This window comes from Lepidochelys kempii, chromosome 1 (assembly GCF_965140265.1).
Source record: "Lepidochelys kempii isolate rLepKem1 chromosome 1, rLepKem1.hap2, whole genome shotgun sequence".
NCBI lineage: Eukaryota > Metazoa > Chordata > Testudines > Cheloniidae > Lepidochelys > Lepidochelys kempii.
In genome coordinates, this window is record NC_133256.1 from 161,311,703 (window position 1) to 161,332,594 (window position 20,892).

A 20,892-nucleotide genomic window follows, 5' to 3' on the forward strand; every position below is an offset into this window, starting at 1 on the left:
GTAGTTGGGTGTTACTGAAAGAGTTACCTGTTGCGGGTAAGGAGTCATTCTGAGTTTTGCCTTCATTTTATTACTTTTGGGTTTTGCTACTCTCCTTGTTTCTTGTGAGGTAGACATTGAGTTTCTGCATGAAAACTGTGACTTAGAAATGGTAACCTGGTCCAGTGATAATTGAAGTTCCTTGTACTCAATATCTCTGCAAAAGAATCATTGTGATAGGTTAAATACTTTAATGCATTGCACAGATGAAAAATATCATTTTAAAATGGTTTAGTTTCACAATGTTTTCATTACTATCCATCCAAGATATTCATTTGGTCTGCAGTGGTGGGTGAGGAACGTGAGTGAGGGAGATAAGGCCTGAACCTATTCCCATGGAAATGGATTGAAAAAATTCCACCAGATTACAAACTTGGTACTAAACATCCTTAACATCTGAACTTAAGCTCGCTCTCTCTCTCTTTTTTTTTTTTTTTTTTTTTTGTTTAAGCCATCCTTGTGGCACTTTGCCTTGGGAACCATAGACAACGCTGGTGTGGGGCTGATCTAACAGCAGGGCAAAGATCAGTTCAGTGTCCTCCAATCTTCCTCAAGCATGAGTTCGTCTTTTCCCTGACACATCTGAATATTGGCACAGAGGAAAGGGAACCCAGGTCATCCTTCTGCCAGTATGATCTGCTACAACCAAACCACAGAATCAGCCAGTAGGGTTTAATTTCATGGTGAGGTCTATCTTTTCTCACATTTATCTGTTCAATAGATGCAGCAGATTTTTAGACAATATTTTATAGGTAATTGTGTACAAAAAAATAAGGATATTTAAGACTAAGCTGTGGGGCTTCAGTGTTGTTTGGTGTGCTGGTTTGTTTTTCCATTTATTGATGAAGTTCTGATTTAAAAAAAAAAAGCCATTCCTTTTGGACTTACCAAAAATTTCAGTGGAGGGAAGTGAGAGGGTATACCAAGAGAGCTGAACATCAACAATATGAAAGCATACAGTATAAAGATTGAATTTCATGGGTAATGACAGTGTTTTCAGTAAGTTTTACAGCAGACAGGTGAAAGAATAACCAGACAAAACCTTTTCCCTCTCTTCCATAGCTAGGAGTCATTTCTGTCTGAGAAAATGACCTAGAACTAAATTCTGCCAACAGATGTGCACAGGCTTTGTGGCAGTTACTTGAAAATACAAGAAAAGAGTTGAGCCCTAACCAGCTGTGCGACCTCAGGCAAGTGATTTAATTTCTCTGTGCCTCAGTTTCCTGCCTGTAAAATGGGCATAATACTTCCTTTCTCCCACCCTTTGTCTGTCTTGTCTAGTTAGACTGTAAACTCATCAGGTCATAAACTTTGCCTAGCATACAGGGGCTCTGATCTCAAGTACAGCCTCTGGGCTCCCCTGTAACCCAAATAATTACCAGTAATGTGACATGTTCACCACCAAATTTTTGGAATCCTTCAGAATGCAAGATAATAGTGTGTAAATCTAATCAGAGTGGATACGCACTCATTTTACCCAATATGTCATTCATACGGTCACTTACTGTAAGTAAAAGAGGGAGGTGGTGGGGAAAGAGAAATTGCTGTAGATTGTATATATATAAGATGATACCAGAAGAGATTAATACAATAAACTTGGATAAAGGATTGAATTAGTAATCCATTAAGTACTGATAAATGTCTTTATTGGTACAAAATATTTTGACTTACGTAAGGACATAATTGACACTCACTATGCAGTGAGGCCGAGATGAACGGCTGTTATGCACGATGGTAGCATAGCTCTGTACCCAAACCCAACCTCCATGCTTGGACAGTAGTCGATAGTACTTGGTTGTGACTTGGCCTTTCACCAACACTGTGAACATAATGCAAAGAGTATTTCACATTGCTTGACCTTGTGACCAGCTCCTACAGTGATTTATTTGTAAAGAGTAAACTTGTCCCCTACAAACTCTGAACTTCCCTGAAAAGACCACACTCCTCTATATAGTTTCTCTGGGTTTTGCATAATTGTGTACAAATATCTTATTACAGACTATTTATCTTCATCTGCCCTCTATCCCCCAATTTATTCTCCACTCATATCATAACAAAGTCGTTATTTCTGGAAGTGCAAATAACCACCCCCATCTTTTGGACTGCTTTTTTTAAAAAGGTCTGAAGAATCCAAAAATATTTGGAAACAGAGAGAGAACTGCTTTTATTTTAATTTTACCAAAGAATTTGGAAGCATTTGCAATTGACTGATTGAAACACGATTGAGCATTTGTAATGTACTTTTGGCTGCTTTTCTTTTTCCCGTCTGGAAAGTAAACTTTGTATTTTGAAGACTGAGCTTATTTTTTTAACATGACAAATTTAAAGTACAGTTCTTTGGTTCTTTTCTTAAACATACAAATAAAGAGTAGTCTCAGGAAGCAAATCAGTTACTGGAGAGTTTTTACTGGAGGTGTAAATCCTCTAAACACCCTGCTTGGTTTCTCTGTGAAGGGGTATGCTAAAATTAGAACTGGGGACAATCTCCAAAAGTTTAGTCTGGCTCCCTCTCCACAGATCTCTCTGGTTCAGTGCCAGAGATTTAACTAATGCTTCACAACAAAGCCATAACTCCAGCTCTGGAACATTTTTGCATGACCCTGAAGGCCTGCTGGGAAGCTCCACCTTGCTCCTTTTCCACACACCCAAATATTTGTTTTACGTTGAGCAAAAAGGCAGTATGTGGTGTTCAAATGCTCCGATTTAGCCAATAGCGGCAACTCGCAGTAGGTTTGTACGATACACTATGAAGAAATAGAGATTCTCTCTTACTCTCTAATGGCCTGATTCTGCATTCCACTGAACTGGATGGTAAAGTTCCCAGATGGAACTAGGCTGATTTTCGATGCAGGATCAGGCCAATAAGTTGGCCAGACAAGCAATAATTTTCTGCTTTAATCCAGTGGTAGTGAAGAAAACGACTGCTTGAAATGAAACTTTTGGACTCATTCGATTACTTGTATTCACAGGGGGTTATTTTGATGGAGATGTATCCAGTAGTAGGGGTGGAATAGAAGAGCACTTTTCTTTACCATTTGGTAGTTAATGACATGGTTTTCAGTCTTTGGACTAATTATGTTTTTGTAAATTCTGACAGTGGTCAGATGCCACGGTGATGTGCATGTTGTAAATACCTGGTTAGAGAGACTGACATACTATAATGGAGCTAGAACTTTGGGTTAAATGAGTCATGGAAGGATTAGAACATTTGTTCTTGGTACTACCCCCCTGAAGTTTCAGAATGCTAGTATCTACAGTATACGGATCATCTCACATTAGGTTCCTCTCATTTTCATTTACACAGGTGGTAACTCATTAGACTGGATTTGAAGAAAAGTTTATCTTGCCGGAGTTCCTCAGGAAATCCCCTCAAAAATTACTCTTGCAAGATCTTTCTGGCTATGGAGTCAGCTCCTCCTCCACTAATAGACACAGTCCATCTTCGTTCTGAAAAAACCAAGGTAAACTGCAGCATCCTTTGAGAGGTAGACCAGGAATCCATCATGGTAGATGCCAAGCCTCAGAGTCCCTTTTTAGTCATCTGGCTTCTTTTATATCATGTTAGGTTGTCCTATTTCTCTATAACCATAAGCTCAATACATTAATTCAAAGGTTCACGTCTTGGACAAAACAAAGGAGCCCATCTTCAATTTCCTGTTTTAGGATTTAGTGTCACAACTTTGATTAATGCTAGTCTACATCTGTGATGTTACTACTCAGAGTTGTCCAGTTAAATCTCTGTGCATCATGCTTTCATGCTTACCTGTACTCTAAAGAACCCAAAGCCTCCCAAATGGCACACACTCATTTTGCTTTGATTTTCTGAGAGAGAGAGAGAGAGAGAGCTTTTCAATGGGCTCTACTTTTCCAAAAGCAACTTCCTCTACCTCAGGGGATGTCTACACTTGAAGCTGGGGAAGTGAGTCTCAGCTCAAGGAGACATATTCATGCTAGCTCTCATCAAACTAACATGCTAAAAATAAAATGTACCCATAGGAACAGGAGGGGCTAGCCACGCCGAGTACATGCCCATCACAGACACTAAGCATGTACTCAAGGTGTCTAGCCCTCATCATCGCAGCTACACTATATTTAGTGCGCTAGCTTGATCAGAGCTAGCACTGGTATGTCTCCTCAAGATAGGAATCACATTCCCAGCTCAAAGTGTAGTCATACCCTTAGTCTAATTCTCAGGTTTCTCTTATCCCAAATTCAAATTATCTAGCTACTTAGTTTCCAAAGCATAAATTAATACTAGTAGAGCACCTTCTGTTCCATGTATCCGCAGCAGTGTTCTTTGTGCATTCGGAGTTGTTCTGGGCTCCACCTTTGTCAGTTGCCTTCTCATTTTCCTAATTCCTATTTTAGGTCCTCTGTTAAGACAATGTTTTAAAGGTTGCAAAAGAATTGAAGCTCCAGCTTCACTTCCCAAGTATGTATAAGCTGTGTCTCTCCTGTGTTCTTCTTTATGGCAGTCTTTGAGGAAAGCATCTCGTTGGACAAAGGATAGTGGCCACGATTCTAATACAGAATGTTAGATCAGTTCGCAGTTGACCCTGCATTAAATTGCCCTGTGAGCTACTGACAAAGAGACCTCAGCCATGTCTTTCTGGGTGAGAAGTGTCTATTACCAAGCCAACTTGTGCAGGCCCAAGTGACCCTCAGTGCAATCAGCTGGATAGGATTCAGCAGCTTTTTACTCTTGGCTGTTCAGTTTACAGCTTTCTTCTGCCATTTGTGAATGGCTGTTTCTCTCTTGTAGTTCCCTGCCTGGTTGAGCGTGCAGGCTGAAAAGATTGGCTTACATGGGCTGGCCGATTTGGTCTGTCATAAATGGCTATTTTAAAAGGCTCCATAGGTTTCACTGAAATGCATCATTCACCAGCCTGTGCTCAAGGCCACAACTACAGGTAAATTGGCCTTTCAATCCTACACTTGCAACAGTAATTATCTAAGCTTCCCCAGATCAGACCACTCAGCAATCCACTGGATTCCCTACAACTGCATGATCAGTGAATGGTGCCCTAACAGAATAGCAGCCCTTTAAAGCTCCCTAGCTGCCTGGAAGAGCAGTGAAGCTTTGCTGAAAGTCTTGAGCATTACACTGGGAGACGAGAGGCTCAAGGTGGTGCAGAGTTTAACCTGCACCACCTCCATTATACTGGGCGTTGTACCTGTGAGGTTCCCTTCTAGGGAGCAGCTGGGGCTTGTACTTTGTCTGCTCTGGCATAAGGATCCAGTTCCTGGACAAACTGGCAGCAATTTGTGGAGTAGAAACAATGAGATTATAACATTTTTGGTGCACTGAACCCTCCCTACAAAGGAAGAAGGCTCACGAGAAAAGACACAGCTGAGGCTAGGAGTATTTTGTTTGCATTGTAATGGCTTCACTTGTCCGGTTTTGAAGACTCTCAGCTCCTTAGGCAGGGGCCCATTAGCTGAGTGGCAAACTTCCTCCTTTGTACAGCAATTCCCTGCACACTGATGGCATTATAGAAATAAGTAAACCCTCTGAAATGTCAACATTTTTTTCTTCAACCTGGAAGCTACCAAATGTTTTTCAAACAGGAAACTATTTTTATATCAGCATATCTTCAGCAAACTTCTCACATCTACTAGTCTTGCTGTTCTTATTTCACCCATTATACTTCTAGTTTTATTGTTTCCTTCATGGCTCTCTCTAATGCTTGTCTTACAGTTTTTGAGTTTATTTTGGAAGAGCTTATCTCAGTATAGGGTTTTGTTTTTTTAATTCCCTAATCAGGTGTAAGATTTTTTTCTCTCCAGATTAACGTCAGGTGACACTTAATCATCAGACTCTTTCATAGAATGCTAAATTGTGTACATTCAGACCTGACAACCTTCTACTGTTCATACTCGTCAGATGTTTGCTGATGGATGATGGGGGGATTATAATAGTGCTCTCTGGAGGCACAGAAGTTTGTACATTTTACATCTGTTTTCATCATTCTTATTACTCGCTATTCATGCCATGCTTTTTTACTGTTCCTATTGTTCCCCAAGTATTCTGACGTTTTCTCCTTGGCCCTTGGTTACTTTAACTCGTCAGACCTTGTAATTTATATATGTGTCTCTTATATTTCTTCTAAACTTGTTTCTAAACTTCGTAATTTTTTACCTTTATAGTTCAGTTATAGCATCCAGATCAGTATTTTTAACTAAGTAGCTTAGTCATATCTCTGTATTTTAAAATTCCACTCATGCACCACTCAAATCCTGTTTACAAAACTGGACCAAAGTATCAGCTATTGCCTTCCATTACCAGAATGAGTTCTGATGCTATGGGTTCTGATGATCATGACTGTGTTGTAAAGGTGAGATACAGTTTTTCAGAAGAAGATCATAGCTTTATCAGAATCATTTCTACTGTTTGACATCGCTATCTCAAATAATATCAGAGGGGGGAAATGAGCATTGGCTTGTGCAGGTGAGCAGTCAGATGCCATAGGAAGGAACTAAGGATATAAACAGTTTTTGATCTTTCATAAAAGAGGAGACTAAGAATAAGAGCCAGTAGGAAATAATGTGACTTAGCAAGTCTGAGCTTCCACTAATTCTTTGGAAAATGCCAACATATTTAGAGTCAATTTCTGCCTTCCTGTGCATAACTCCCATTGGAGTCAACAGAATTTGATATTAAGTCATTCACTATTGACTTGCTCTAAGTACAGTAAGGTCATCTTCCTATATAGTTCTTATATATATTCCAGATCTTCATTAATATCACACAGTAACATAAGGGATTAATTCTTCTTCAGAGAGGGTAAGGATGGTTTCTTTCTGGTTGTTTTAAACCAATGGTAGCAATCTGGAAACCAATTCATTAGCAATGGTTTGGGTTTCTTTTGTCTTTTCTTTGGGTTGTTCGTTTACATAATTAGTGTATGTGGTAAGAGTTGGGCGTGGAAGTCTGAGCCATATCAGAAAAATTTTCTATTACCCCAATTTGCTTCTGGAAAAATAAATAAATAAATAAATAATGCTGCTGTATGACTATTTCAGTGAATAAACTAAATACAGATGTTTGAGGAGGTGATCAATTGCCCTCTTGTCAGTGGGGAATTACTAATGTACCTGTTTCTCCTGACACTCTGTTTTCAGAACTCATCCACATGCTACTAAGGAACATGCATCTCAGAATTCTTTGGTTTTCCATCCAACATTTCAAACACACACTGATTATTACCAATGTACTTGCAAAAATCAATGGAACTGTTGCATAACTTTTTTTTTTCCAAACTAAGACCATTAAGAGACAGATTTTTTTCACAATCAGGGACAGATTTTCAAAACAGCTCTGCTCCCATTTGGGCAGCAAAATAGGTAGCCAAATATATTTTGAAAAGAACAGAGCATATTGGGTGATGAGCTCATTTAAAAATCAGACCATTTAATTGCTTCCTGAATGGGAGCTGAGTATTTTTGAAAATCTGGTCTCAATTATGGGTGCTGAGCACTTGAGATCTGTCCCTTTTCAGATTTGTTTTCCTTGCACCACTATGCTGTTGTCTGCAGAACTCCTGACCCTACTGACTAAGCTGAAGGTTTGAGCCAGTCACTTTATGTCAATTACTTACAGAGATGGTGAGCATATCGTAAATGGAAGACATCGCAGCCATGGACATGGTGGTAGAGGGTCTTCTCTATCAAGTCTTGGGGCTCGTATCCAGTTAAATCAGTCACCCTAGAAGAGGAAGGCTGACAGATGAGCAGTATCTCTAGAAATATTCAAATTCATTAAACTAATATTGATTTTGCCAACTAATCAAGGCTAAAAGGCTGCAGAGAAATCATGTTGGTTTGGAAATAGAGAACAATCATCTTTACAAGAAATTAAAACTTTGGTACGCCTGCCAAATACAGGGTGCAGTAATGTTGTACACAAAGGAGTGTCCTAGATATAGTCAAGGAGGAGGATCTGTTAACTTATTTCAGCATTAGATTTTTACTTAGTTTATCTTATTAATAGCAACTTTGGAACTACTAACATGAATGATCCTCTGCACAAAGATCCAGTTGATGATCTGTTTGTGGAACTGTAAAGTAACTTTTTTTTTTTAACTATTGACAAATTTTACGCCCTTGCAGATATATAAGCATAGCAAAAATAATTAGTCTACAGTGGCCGTTCCCACAGTCTATAAATAAATTCAAGCTAACAGTCTAAAGGAAGGCAGAGGATTATACCGTTTTGGAAGATGGAAGGACAAGGAACAATAGCAATGCCTGGAAGCTAAAGAAGGAGAAGGAAAGCTTAAGATAGACGTGAGGCAAAAGTTTCTTAACTTTAAGACCAATAGGATGGGAACTGAGTGGAGCGAAGTAAAAGTACGATCACTGCAGACAGACTGGGAGTGAGGTAGTGAATACATAAGAATTGCCATGAGGAATCAGTCCTGAGATATATCTAGTCCAGTATGCTGACAGTGGCCAGCATCAGCCACTTCAAGGAAGGTGCAAGAAACTTTTTAGTAGGCCCTTATAGAAATAGTCCCACACAATACAAGAGGGATCAGACTACATGACCCAAGTGCTCTTTCTGTCCTTGCTACTTGATAGAAAAATATACTCTAAATTACACCAAGGAATTTAACCACAGTTAGCTTTGTTTGTTTATCTATGTGTTGGTGGCATTTACACTCCCATGGTCTTTCTCCATCTCTAACAGCAGAGCGGAGGTACTGCACTCAGTTTCAAGATAACACAGCAATCCTGTAAAATGAATACAAGAGGTGTTACACAGTGTAATCGGGTCTTGCAAATAACTTGAACTCCACTTTTTGATTATCATGCCTTTTGTTTTCTCTTTCCTTAGAGCTTCATTCATTGCTTAGCCCTGCAGAGAAGCAGGTCTTTACATTTATTTTATACTGACACATCGGTTGGAGGGAAAAGGTGCTTTGTAGGTTTCATGATTTCAGGCTTCCTTTGTTGGCTTTGTGTGTGTGTGTGTGTGTGTGTGCGCACCCAAGAGAGTGAGAGAGAGAGGGAAGGAGAAAGAAGGCTCCTCTAGTGACCCTTCCCCTAAACACACAATCCCTCCCTAAAGATCCCCCAACATGGCAACCTTTCCTTCATCTGGGAAGGATTTAGATGCATTTTCCTTAGGGGCTATTGGTGATTTGTACACTGACATGAGGTGGAGGTCACTTGAGGGTAAAGTGAAGAGCTTCCTCCCTCTGCAAGGTGTGTGTTGGGGGAGGGAGCAGAGGGAGGAGTTGGATGTGGCTTCCACAGCACTCCCACTCTCTCCTTGGTCACAAAACTCAACACCCAAATTCTGCCTAGTGCGCAGTGGTTCTATGACCAAGTGGGAGACATTGGTTTATTTTTCATGAATATAGTGCATACCTGTGTGTGGTTGTTGGATGGGTTACTTGCTATGGAGTTAGATCAAAAGGGGTTGTTAAGGGAACCAAGCAGGAAAGGTAAACCAACCGGCCTACATAAGGAGCATCTAAACAAACACAATGCCCAGGTTTATAGCTAGGAAGAGGAGACTATTCAGCAGCCTTGATCCTATCGCTGTTTCGCAAGGCTGAGGAGAGAGAGGTCAAAGGGAACACTACGACATTAGAACAGTGGCTCTCAACCTTTCCAGACTACTGTACCCCTTTCAGGAGTCTGATTTGTCTTGCATCCCCCCAAGTTTCACCTCACTTAAAAACTACACGCTTACAAAATCAGACATAAGAATACAAAAGTGTCACAGCCCACTGTTACTGAAAAATTGCCTACTTTCTCATTTTTACCATATCATTATAAAATAAACCAATTGGAATATAAGTATTGTACTTACATTTCAGTGTGTAGTATATAGAGCAGTATAAACAAGCCATTGTCTGTATGAAATTTTAGTTTGTACTGACTTTGCTAGTGCTTTTCATGTAGCCTGTTGTAAAACTAGGCAAATTTCTAGATGAGTTGATGTACCCCCGGAAGATTTCTGTGTACCCCCAGTGGTACACATACCCCTGGTTGAGAACCACTGCATTAGAGGGCCCTGGCCCTCGAAAAGGATGGGGGTTGAGTGAGTGGCCAGGTGGCTGTCCAGGGTATCAGTGAAAGCTGACAGGTTGGCGAGGAAAAAAAAAGACCAGGAAAGCCTACTGTGATCAGGACAGTCTGTTTCTCTCAGCAAGAGATGAGTTGTTAGCTGGGCTGAGGGGGAATAACAAAAGCTGGCAAGGAAAGATTAAGATGTACCAGATCCAGACGTATAGGACTTTAATTGGTTTTATCCTTTGCTTGATGGGTTTTGTACTTTTGGGGAAATGCATAAATAATGCCAATTAATCCCAAGTATCCATGTAAATTGATGGGGTATAAATTATGTTATCACTCAAGAAAGAGATATTGGAGTCCTCATGGATAGTTCTCTGAAAACACCTACTCAGTGTGCAGAAGCAGTCAAAAAAAGCTATGTGTTAGAAGCCATAGGAAAGGGATAGATAATAAAACAGAAAATACCATAATGCCACTATATACATCCATGGTACGCCCACATTCTGAATACTGTGTGCAATTCTGGTCACCCCATCTCAAAGAAGATATAGGGCAATAAAAATGATGAGGGATATGAACTGCTTCCATAAGAGGGGAGATTAAAAAAAGACTGGGACTGTTCAGTTTAGACAAGAGATGACTAAGGAAGGATATAATAATAGTCTATAAAATCACAAATGGTCTGGAGAAAGTGAATTAGGGAAGTGTTGTTCACTCCTTCACATAATTCCGTCATATAGGAGTCACGTGATGAAATGAATAAGCAGCAGGTTTAAAACAAACAAAAGGAACAACTTCGTCATGCAACGCACAATCAACCCATTGAACTTGTTGCCATGGGATGTTGTAAAGGTCAAAAGGATAATTGGATTCCAAAAGAATTAGATAAGTTCATGGAGGACAGGTCCATCCATGGATGTTAGCTGATGGTCAGGGACACAACCCCATGCTCTACATGTCCCTAAACCTCCAACTGACAGAAGCTGGGACTTGATGACAGGGGATGGATCATTTGAAATTGCCCTGTTCTGGGTGTTCTTAAACGTCCAACCAGCCACTGTCAGAAGACAGGATACTGGGCTAAACAGACCACTGGTCTGATCCAGTACGGCCGTTCTTATGTTCTGAAGGCCCCATCTGAGTCATTTTAATCTACTCTCTGGTCACAGGTTCCAGCAGTGAAAGGACTGAGAGGTGCCAAACTCAGCTGGGCCTGTCACATTAACACAGTTGAGAAACAGCCCTAGAGACCCATCTAAGAGTGGTTGGACCACAAGGTTCCATGCAGGGTGAGGTGTATGAAGCCAGGCTTGTCACGTAAGAAGTGCACTGGAGAGTGATTAAAGGGGATCTAAGGCACAGTTCACCCTGTAACTGTGAGAGGTGCATTGAACGACTGCACCTTAAGCCATGTTTAGGTCTGATTTACATCAGTCACTCAGATCTCAGTGCAATTAAAATGAAGAGAGTGATTTTCATGTGGCTTTCTTGCTTAACTAATGATCAAAGATGTGCTCTCAAATCAAAATCCTGGAGTTGAGCAGCTCCAGATGTTGGCTCTGTATCCCTAGTTTTGCAGCTACCTCTAGAATGGTCAAACGCCCTGATCTGAACACACTCAGAGTTTGGAAAAGTTTGATTCTGGATCTGAGTTTTGCAGCCTTGGTCTATTTCTACTCCAAACATCCCTGATTTCCATCTTGGGATGTAAAAAGGACTCTGAATGTGTGAACAAGGAAAACAGGAAGGGGAACAGAACTGGCCAAAATTATCTCATCTCCCCTCCAGTGTCCCTTGAAACTGAGGGAATGAATGGGTGCATACAGTAAAGCAGCAGCCACAGATGACTTTTGTGGGCGGGAATTAACTTTTAAACTATTTAAAACTATTTCTCCTTAAAGCTGATATATTTAGTTGTTTTCTCCTATTACCATTTAGGGCACGATTATGCCCTTTCTGTGGGGTTTCTGTGTGGGTACACTACCGGCAGGAGTCGGAGAGAGTGCAGGGGAATACCTTCCTGTCAGGAGGTAATGATAATTTGGACAGCTGGACTGGGGAGTGCTAGGGGAAGGGCGCTGGCCAGCACTACTGACAATGCTTGATATTCCAGAAGTTCATCTTTGTGGGACAGGGGCAGGACCCCACCCTTGTGCTTCCTGGCAAGTGTGGGGACAGTGCTGGCTGTATCTTTTTCAGTGGTGTAACAGGACCTTTTGTTCACTGTGCTCCGATCAGCGCCTCTGGATAGACTGTCTCTTATGAAGACACTTATGCCTCCAGGCAACTCCATTTAGTATCATAGAATCACAGGATGAGAAGTAATTCTTCCGCTTTATTTGCGCTAATTAGGCCTCAACTTAAGTATTGTGACCAGTTCTTGGCGCCACATTTCAGGAAAGATGTGGAAAAACTGGAGAAAATCCAGAGGAGAGCAACAAAAATGATTAGAAGTCTAGAAAACATGACTTATGAGAGAACATTGAAAAAACTTTGTTTAGTCTGGAGAAGAAAAGACTGCGGGGGGGACATATCAGTTTTCAAGTACATAGAAGGTTGTTACAGGGAGGAGGGTGAAAAATTGCTCTCCTTAATCTCTTAGGATAGGACAAGAAGCAATGAGCTTAAAATGCAGCAAGGGTGATATAGGTTGGACATTAGGAAAAACTTCCTGTCAGGGTAGTTAAGCACTGGAGTAAATTGCTTGGGGAAGTTGTGGAATCTCTGTCATTGGAGATTTTTAAGATCAGGTTGGACAAACACCTGTCAGGGATGGGTCTACAGAATACTTAGTCCTGCCATGAGTGGAGGGGACTAGACTAGAAGACCTCTTGAGGTCCCATTAGAGCACCTCTTCCTCACCCTACCTTAGCTCTGCCATGTACAGGCATATTGTTGAGCCTTAGCCTTACACTAGAAATGCTACAACGGCACAGTTTCAGCACTGCAGTTGCATCACTGTAGTAAGGGGTTCTTCCATCACTGGAGTAAAACCATCTCTCCGAGAGGCGGTAGCTAGGTCAATGTAAGAATTCTTCTGGCGACCGAACAGTGTCTATACCGGGGCTTGGATTGCTTAACTAGATCGCACATAATGTGAAATTTTTCACAGCCCTGAGCAACTATAGTTAACCCGACATAACTTGCTAGCATAGACCAGCTTTCAGTGCTTAGCAATATTGGATGTATTGCATTAAACATGCCAAAAAAAGAGAGAATTCCTAAAACAAATTGTAACTTGCATTTCAGTACTGGGCCTCATTGATCTTAGCCTGGAGAGACAGCATGCTTTTGAGTGTTTAAATTGCTCTGCAAAACTTCTCCAATGTGTTGGTCACAGACTTTTTTACCAATATGTATGAATATCATTTCTTTTCCTTGAAACTCCAGCATGTCACGGAAGTCACCAAGTGGGTCAAATCTTGTTCCACAGTCCTAGTACTGTGGGGTTTGGTTGGGTTTTTTTGGGTGGGGGTGGGGGTTAGAATTATCTGCCTGTTGGTAGTTAAACCTATAAGACTGGAAATTTGCTGGAAGGTTCTTCCCTTGGGACATCTAAAATTGGACCATACAGATCATCACAGTACATTGACAGGCATAATTATATGTTGAAATTATATGACACTTCATGTGTCTCTTTGAGCTCAGATTTGTGCTTTCCCGTTGCCCATGTGGGAGTTCTTTCAGGCATCCACGTGGGTTGTATCGGTAGAGTGTGCTGAGATGGTTCTGGTGCCTATTTCCCATAAATCCAGGCATAGCTTGTGCACTGGGCAATCTTGCAAGCTGTCCCAATAGTTATTTTTCTGAAGAGATTTAATGTCTGGTTTTTGGGTTTTTTTTTAAATGGCCATTTGACTTAATTGTCACTCGTATCTCTTCATAAACCCATAATGTAGGCAAGGTTAAGGACATTAGATAGGAAGGCTGGTCTCACAGCTAAGGCACTGAACTAGGACTTGGGAGACTGGGTTCAGTTCCCTTCTCTGCCATGGATTTCTTGTGTTACCTTGGTCAGGTCACCTAATCTCTCTGTGACTCATTTCTCTACCTGTAAAACAGGCATAATAATGCTTCCTTTCCCCCACCTTTTATCTATCCTTGAGGCCTCTGGACATTACCATAACACATGTAACTATAGGTTAGAATCAGGTTCCGTAGGCTTGATACTTTAAAGATAAAACATTGCCTTATTTACTGAGTCATTTTGAAAGTTCCGCATACTTTTACCGTGCTCAAGTTCAATTTTAATGATGTCATAGTTAAAATACACCTAAAAATGAAGTGTATTGAAGTATTTAGAAACCCCTATAGTTTGACAAAACTTAACTCTCGATGCTATATGATGGAAACCAAATCATTTTGCTTACCTGGAATCTAGGAATATAAGTTTTAAGTCCAGACTTGCTCTGAACATGAACATGTTACTGTGAAGCTTGATCTCAGTGATTGCACTGGGAGGTAAAGATTGACCCACAGCCACCAGTCCTACAATTTGGTAACAGGAATCATACAAGGACATGTCCAGCATATACTGACGTATCTTCAAATAGCCACTGCAGTGGATCACCTGGCATGGAAAGAAAGCACAGTAAATATTTGAAGGTAAAGGAAGAGGTCTTACAGGTCAAGACAGCATCTTGAGAGCATCTATTTCTCAGCCTCTGCTGCACCTATTTCAATGGTGATATAAACAATTTCTCTTAACACCATTTGTCTGTCTGCATAGTTTAAGGCTGCTAAGTGTCTTATTTGTAAGTAGAGATGCAGTCATGCTGTGAACCTGTGTTACTGTCACCAGCACATAGTAATCTGGTGTTAAAATGCAAGGGCCCTGGTGCCATATGGACTGCTCTCCAGTTAATGCTTTAAATTTAGGTTATAAAATATACATTTAATATAGATACAATAAGATAGTTATTGTGCATTAACCAAATAAACTGAAATTTGCCGTTGATGGTGACTTAATCATGCAACAGACATACATATTCCAAGCAATACTTTAACAGCCAGTTTGATGTATCAAAACTACTCCTATTGAATTTGTTCTTCATTATGATGAAAACAGATACACTTTAAGAGACTTATGAATGTAGCCCTAATTATAAATGATTAAATATCTATTTAGACACATTAAAAGCGTTGCTTCTTTCCAATCAGGATTAGATGATCCCTGTGGACAAATTAACAATGCCAATGTCGAAGGCTCAAATTCTAGTTGGACATACATGTACATAATTCCAGTTGCCATCCATGAGAGTTGCATGTGCATATCTGATGCTAAAATTTAGATACTTGACTGTAAGAAGGAATAAATAATGATTTGGGGCAACAAAGGTAAATGCAAAATGCTCTTAGAAACTCTTCTGAGGAACATAAATATTCTTAGTTTGTAACAGCTACTATTTGGCTATGCACTCTCTTGCAAGGCTCAGTCCAAATATCATGTGGGAAACTCCACAAGTATCAAAACCACATTCTATATATCCCTCAGTTTATTTGTATATTTCCTTTGTTTTGACTTGTACATTCTTCCAGTAAAAAGGAGCGTGTGTCCACTGCCTTAAGCAATTCTTGGCAATCCATTATCTATATTTCTAAAAATAGATTCCTCTTAAAGCTCCCCATTCAATCATTAATTTATATGATAGTCAATAATAACCCAGTGATAATGTACTTAAAATCTCCCATCAGAGCCTCCTCATTCCCTCACAATTAGGCATATTTGGTTTCCCTTGCACTTAGGCTATTCAGGTGGTACCTTCTGAAGTGCTCAGCATTGGTCTAATCTTTAAGTCATTGACTGATGAGAGCAGAGTTAAGGCAATGCTGAGCGCTCTAGAAAATCACATTTTTAAACAATATACACGGTAACCAGGCAATAGGACTTCAAGGAGGAAAAATGGCACATGACTCCACTTCCTGATAAATTGTAATCTAAGAAGAAAAACAGAGGGATGCCACCACCTACTCAGCTTTTTAAAAAATTGCTTCAATATAAATTATGGGTTAGAACAATGTACACTGCAGGACAGTTGACCAGCCAGAACTACACTTTCAGGAATAACTGTTCAACTTTAAAAGGGGAGGTAAATGTCTGCACCTTGGAAGAATTCTAAAACAACAGCAGGTCACTCTGAGGTGTTCTTTCTCTTGCTATTGAATAAGTCATTTATTTTCAGTAGAACTGTGTGTAAGGTGCCTTTCTCAGCTGCTGCTTAGGTAGTAGAAATATGTTGTTTAGTTTATGGGAGAATAAATGCACAAAGTAAAGCTGAAAATACATGCTTGAATGGCAGGTGCTCATGTAGGATTACAGTATTTACCATCACCCATGTTCAAGTGCAGTAACTATTAAAACAATGTATGCTAAGAGGTTGATAAATAAACCTGAGACTGTGGTAGACATCAATCCTGAACTGAGATATACAGGCACATGGAGCCATATTCTGATACCCTTACTCATCCTGAACAGCACAGGGAATAATCTCATTCAAATCAATGGGACTACCTGTGGAGTTAGGTACTAGTCAGCATGAGCATGGGTATCAAAATCTGGCCCATAGTTTCAGGGAGTACTGTTGCATTAATAAGAAAATCTGCACCCAGTGGTGGCATTCTGACTCTTTTCAGTAGCAGACTTTGTTTTACAGCTATCCATATCATAAAACCTGTTACTCTTTGAACATGGAAAGGCTTCAGCATGTTACCTTATAGCCGCTACATGTCAAGCCTGCATTCCTCTTAGCCAAGACACACTTCATCCGGAGAAAAAACGATCTCTCTATTTCGTACTCTGAAAACATAAGCCATAGTATTTTAATTAATATAGGTTTCAAAAATCACCCGTAATGTTTACTTTGACCATTTAACATAAGTATTTGCAGGGTATTTCAGCCATTTTATATTAACCTTTCGATTGTCATTATTATTTTTAGGGAAAGAGGGCAATAGGAAGATGGCCATGACACATCTTTGTCCCCATTCATGGTCAGCTGTCTCTGCCAAGATCGCTGATAGTTGTGATTTATTTTAAAGGTTACAAGAGTTGGGGGCTGTGACATTTTGGAGTTCACTCAAGCCAGTCAGGGGTTCAGTCAACGCCTGCTTTGTAATCCTGTGTGTCTTGTGACTGCACAGCTCAATTTGATCTCTGTGATGGGTCCTGGTCAGGCAAGCCAGTAAAAATCTGGAAAGACGACAGTGGATGAGAGAGAAACTGTCTTGAACAAAAAGAGTGTATCTTGCCAGATTAAGTTTTAGACTTCTAGATGAATGTGTTCACTTTTATTTGCTTGCAACCATCTCTACCTTTATTCCTTTTACTTGGCATCACTTAATCCATCCTCTTTTGTTAATAAATGTGTTTTGCTGTCATTATAAATCATCAGTGCGGGTATCGTTCAGTAAAGTGTATGACTGTGTTAAGATGGCAGGTTGGAACGTTCTACTGTCTCTGTAGAGGCAGCGAATCTAATGCTTTCTCTGAGAGGGTCTAATGAGAGGAACCGGATCCTGAAGAAGGATGATTTTGGGGTGAATTCAGGCTTGGAAAGGTACTAAGGTCAGCTTGCAAGGAGTATCCAAGCTGGGCAAACCCAAGGTGAGGCTTGTGGCCTGCTGGCAGGCTGCTGACGTGAGAGCTCTGAACGAAAGCTGCACAGTCACAAGACACCCAGGGCTACAAGGCAGACAATGACTGAACCCTTTACTGTCCTGGGTGAACCCCAGAATGTCAGAGGCATTGGGCCTCCAAACTTTAAATGAAAGGCCTTTCCCTTGAGCAGTGACATCTTAGCCTCTGCTGGCCTCAAGGGCAGAGTTTACAGATTCAGTCTCTCATATGGTAGGAACTGAAGACAACAGGTGAACCATAGATCAATATCTTGGAAGCAGTAAAAGAATAGAAAACTTATCGAAAAGTTCATGTTGTTGTAATCTCACTGTTCATTGCCAGTCATCGGGCCAAAACTTGCAAGCCTAGACACTTTATAAAGTTGCTACCTATTCAGGGCACTAACAAGCAGACTCCTCTTAAGAGAAGTTTTTAAGGAAAATGTTTTTAATGGAAAAGTCACTGATGTTTTGTTAATTAAGCCCTGCTAAGGTACATAAATATCGTTAAAAAATTTAAAATCCTCACGTAGCAATTTTTTTTTTTTTGAGAAATACCTATGGCAGTTCTAATATATCCAAAGGTAGTCAATAGTTCTAACCTTTTGCTCCCCAGGGGGCCATGTGGAACTGGGTACCACTGAGCCCTCTCACCCATCAGCCTGGGCTCCCTCTCACACTGTGCTGCTGTAACAAGCTGCAAAGCCCTCCAGCCTGCACTTTCACCAGCATTCACACGGGTAGAGACTCACCCAGCTGCAGTTATATGCAGGCTCTCTAACCACCAGTTTCCCAGCCTAGGACCCTATAGCAGTACTGTCCTGCTCTGGTCAAATCTGGCCAGTATTTGGGTTTAATACCCAATCCACCTCTCCCTCAATGTGAAGAGAACAATAGTAACCAAGCAGAGATTTTCCCCAAGCGCTCCAGTCAAAGCTCACTGGTTTGGATTAAAACATAAAATAAGTTTATTATCTACTAAGGTTCAGATTTTAAGTGATTTTTAGTGATAGCAAACAGATCAAAGCAGATTACCTAGCAAATAAACAAAAAAACACAAACTAAGCTTAATATACTAAATAGATTGGATATGAATTAGCAGTTTCTCTCCCTAAGAAATGATACAAGCAGGCTGCAGATTCTTAAGGGGCAAGCTGCACTTGCTTTACAACTTGGAATCCCCAGGTGTTTCATTCACAGGTTAGAAATCCCTTTAGCCTGGGTCCAGCACTTTCCTCAGTTCAGTCTTTGCTCCTCAGGTGTTTCCAGGAGTCTTTTTGTGTGGGGAGTGAAGAACCCCAGATGATGTCACTCCCTGCCTTATATAGCTGAAACATATGACGGGAACCCTTTGTTTCAAAATTCGGTTCCCAGTCCGGTTTGTGGGAAAATACTGACATCCCAAGATGGAGTCCAGAATCATGTGGCCTGGTCACATGTCCTTGTAGAGTCACAGTAGCCATTACTTACAGGCTGTTTGGACTGTTCTCAGGAAGGCTCACCAGGTGGGGGATAAGCTTCTCCTAAGGCCTATTGTTTTTCCTGATGGCCCATTATCCTTAATAGACCCTTCCCCACCCACTATCTCGACTGAAAGCGTCTTGTGTAGTGGGCGTTACCCAGGTGTAACTACATTTGAAGTACAGATGCATAGTCATTTATAACTTCAAATACAAAAATGATACATAAAAAGAAAAGGAGGACTTGTGGCACCTCAGAGACTAACCAATTTATTTGAGCGTAAGCTTTCGTGAGCTACAGCTCACTTCATCGGTTGCATACTGTGGGGTGAGCTACAGCTCACTTCATCGGATGCGTACTGTGGAAATTCCACAGTATGCATCCGATGAAGTGAGCTGTAGCTCACGAAAGCTCATGTTCAAATAAATTGGTTAGTCTCTAAGGTGCCACAAGTACTCCTTTTCTTTTTGCGAATACAGACTAACACGGCTGTTACTCTGAAACCTGTCAAAAATGATACATGCATACAAATAAGATAATCATATTCAGAAAATCATAATCTTTCCAATGACACTTCACATGACTTATCTTGCATAAGATACATCATAATTATCCTATAATCGTATCATAATAGTATCACTACGAAGAATATGGGGTGCAGTGTCACAACTACCATTTTGGCAGGAAGCGACAGAAGCAGCAGAGGAATCTCACTCTACTTCAATGAATGGGCACTTTGAAAGGTGTTTTCAGGTAAGTTTCAACACATTGATTTCTTCCCAGCCTTGATCCAAAGCCCACTGAAGTCAACTGGAGTCTTTCCATTGACTTCAGTGGGCTTTGGATTAGCCCCTAGTATATTGTTCTAACAACCTGTCTTAATTTGACTTTACTGCAAATTTTGTGCTGTGTATTTTTATGCATCTGTCACCCAGTTAACAGCTGCAGTTGCTTTAGTCTCAGATGCTACATAGAAACTATTAACACTCTGCATTGTACTCTATTTAAAAATCCCAGTAAACATCTGCAGAAAAAGGAAGCACTTTTCATGTTAGAGCTATGCTTAAAGGAAAAAAGGCAACAGACGTTGCATCTCACCTAGTATCAACCTTCCAAATCAACTGCTTTTCCTGATCGTTGAACTGAAGGCCCAAGAATTTCCTTACAACTTACTGTCACTTCATGCCAAAATGCCACCCTCTGTATTATTTCAGAATTCTGGTTTTACTTTTAATGTTCAATAAAATATTTTTAGAAGGCCAATTTAGGATATTTTACAATAATATTAAATGAGACTGGAATTCCAGCAAAACATTGGAATTATCCATTTATCTTACTAATGCAAATTAGTTTATTGTGGGAACAATAGGCACTTTAATGAACTGGCATATCTACTATCAAGTTTAAATACTGATATACATAAATAGGTGGGTGGAAGCTATACAGTATGCTTCTCTATGATGGAAGAATGGTCACAGGGTTAAGGCATGGGATTTGGGTGGGTCTGAGTTCAGTTCATGGCTTTGGTACTGGCTCCCTGCGTGAGCTTGAGCAAGTCACCAACTCTGCCTCAGTTCCTTGTTTGTAAAATAAGGACAATTATTTTCCTCCCTCATAGGGATGTGAGGGATAACTTCAGAACCACTAATGAACAGATGGTGATGGGGGGGCCATATAAACACCCAGCTGGATGATGAACACCAATTTTTATGACAAGTTCTTTTCTAAAGATCATTTGTGGAAGTGGAAGCA

At 40.4% G+C, this 20,892-nt stretch overlaps 1 protein-coding gene across 2 annotated transcripts in view; it reads right to left on the bottom strand.

The window, feature by feature from the left end:
- The window catches only part of SIM2 (SIM bHLH transcription factor 2), a 72,945-nt gene that overhangs the window by 16,693 nt on the left and 35,360 nt on the right, over nt 1-20,892 (bottom strand). For both annotated transcript variants that reach the window (XM_073361054.1, XM_073361064.1), the window contains 5 exons: nt 16,776-16,861; nt 14,436-14,635; nt 7,638-7,744; nt 1,711-1,858; nt 28-196 (listed from right to left, as the gene is read on the bottom strand). In XM_073361054.1, the coding sequence (XP_073217155.1) occupies nt 28-196; nt 1,711-1,858; nt 7,638-7,744; nt 14,436-14,635; nt 16,776-16,861 (710 nt within the window). The remainder of the gene's footprint in view (nt 1-27; nt 197-1,710; nt 1,859-7,637; nt 7,745-14,435; nt 14,636-16,775; nt 16,862-20,892) is intronic.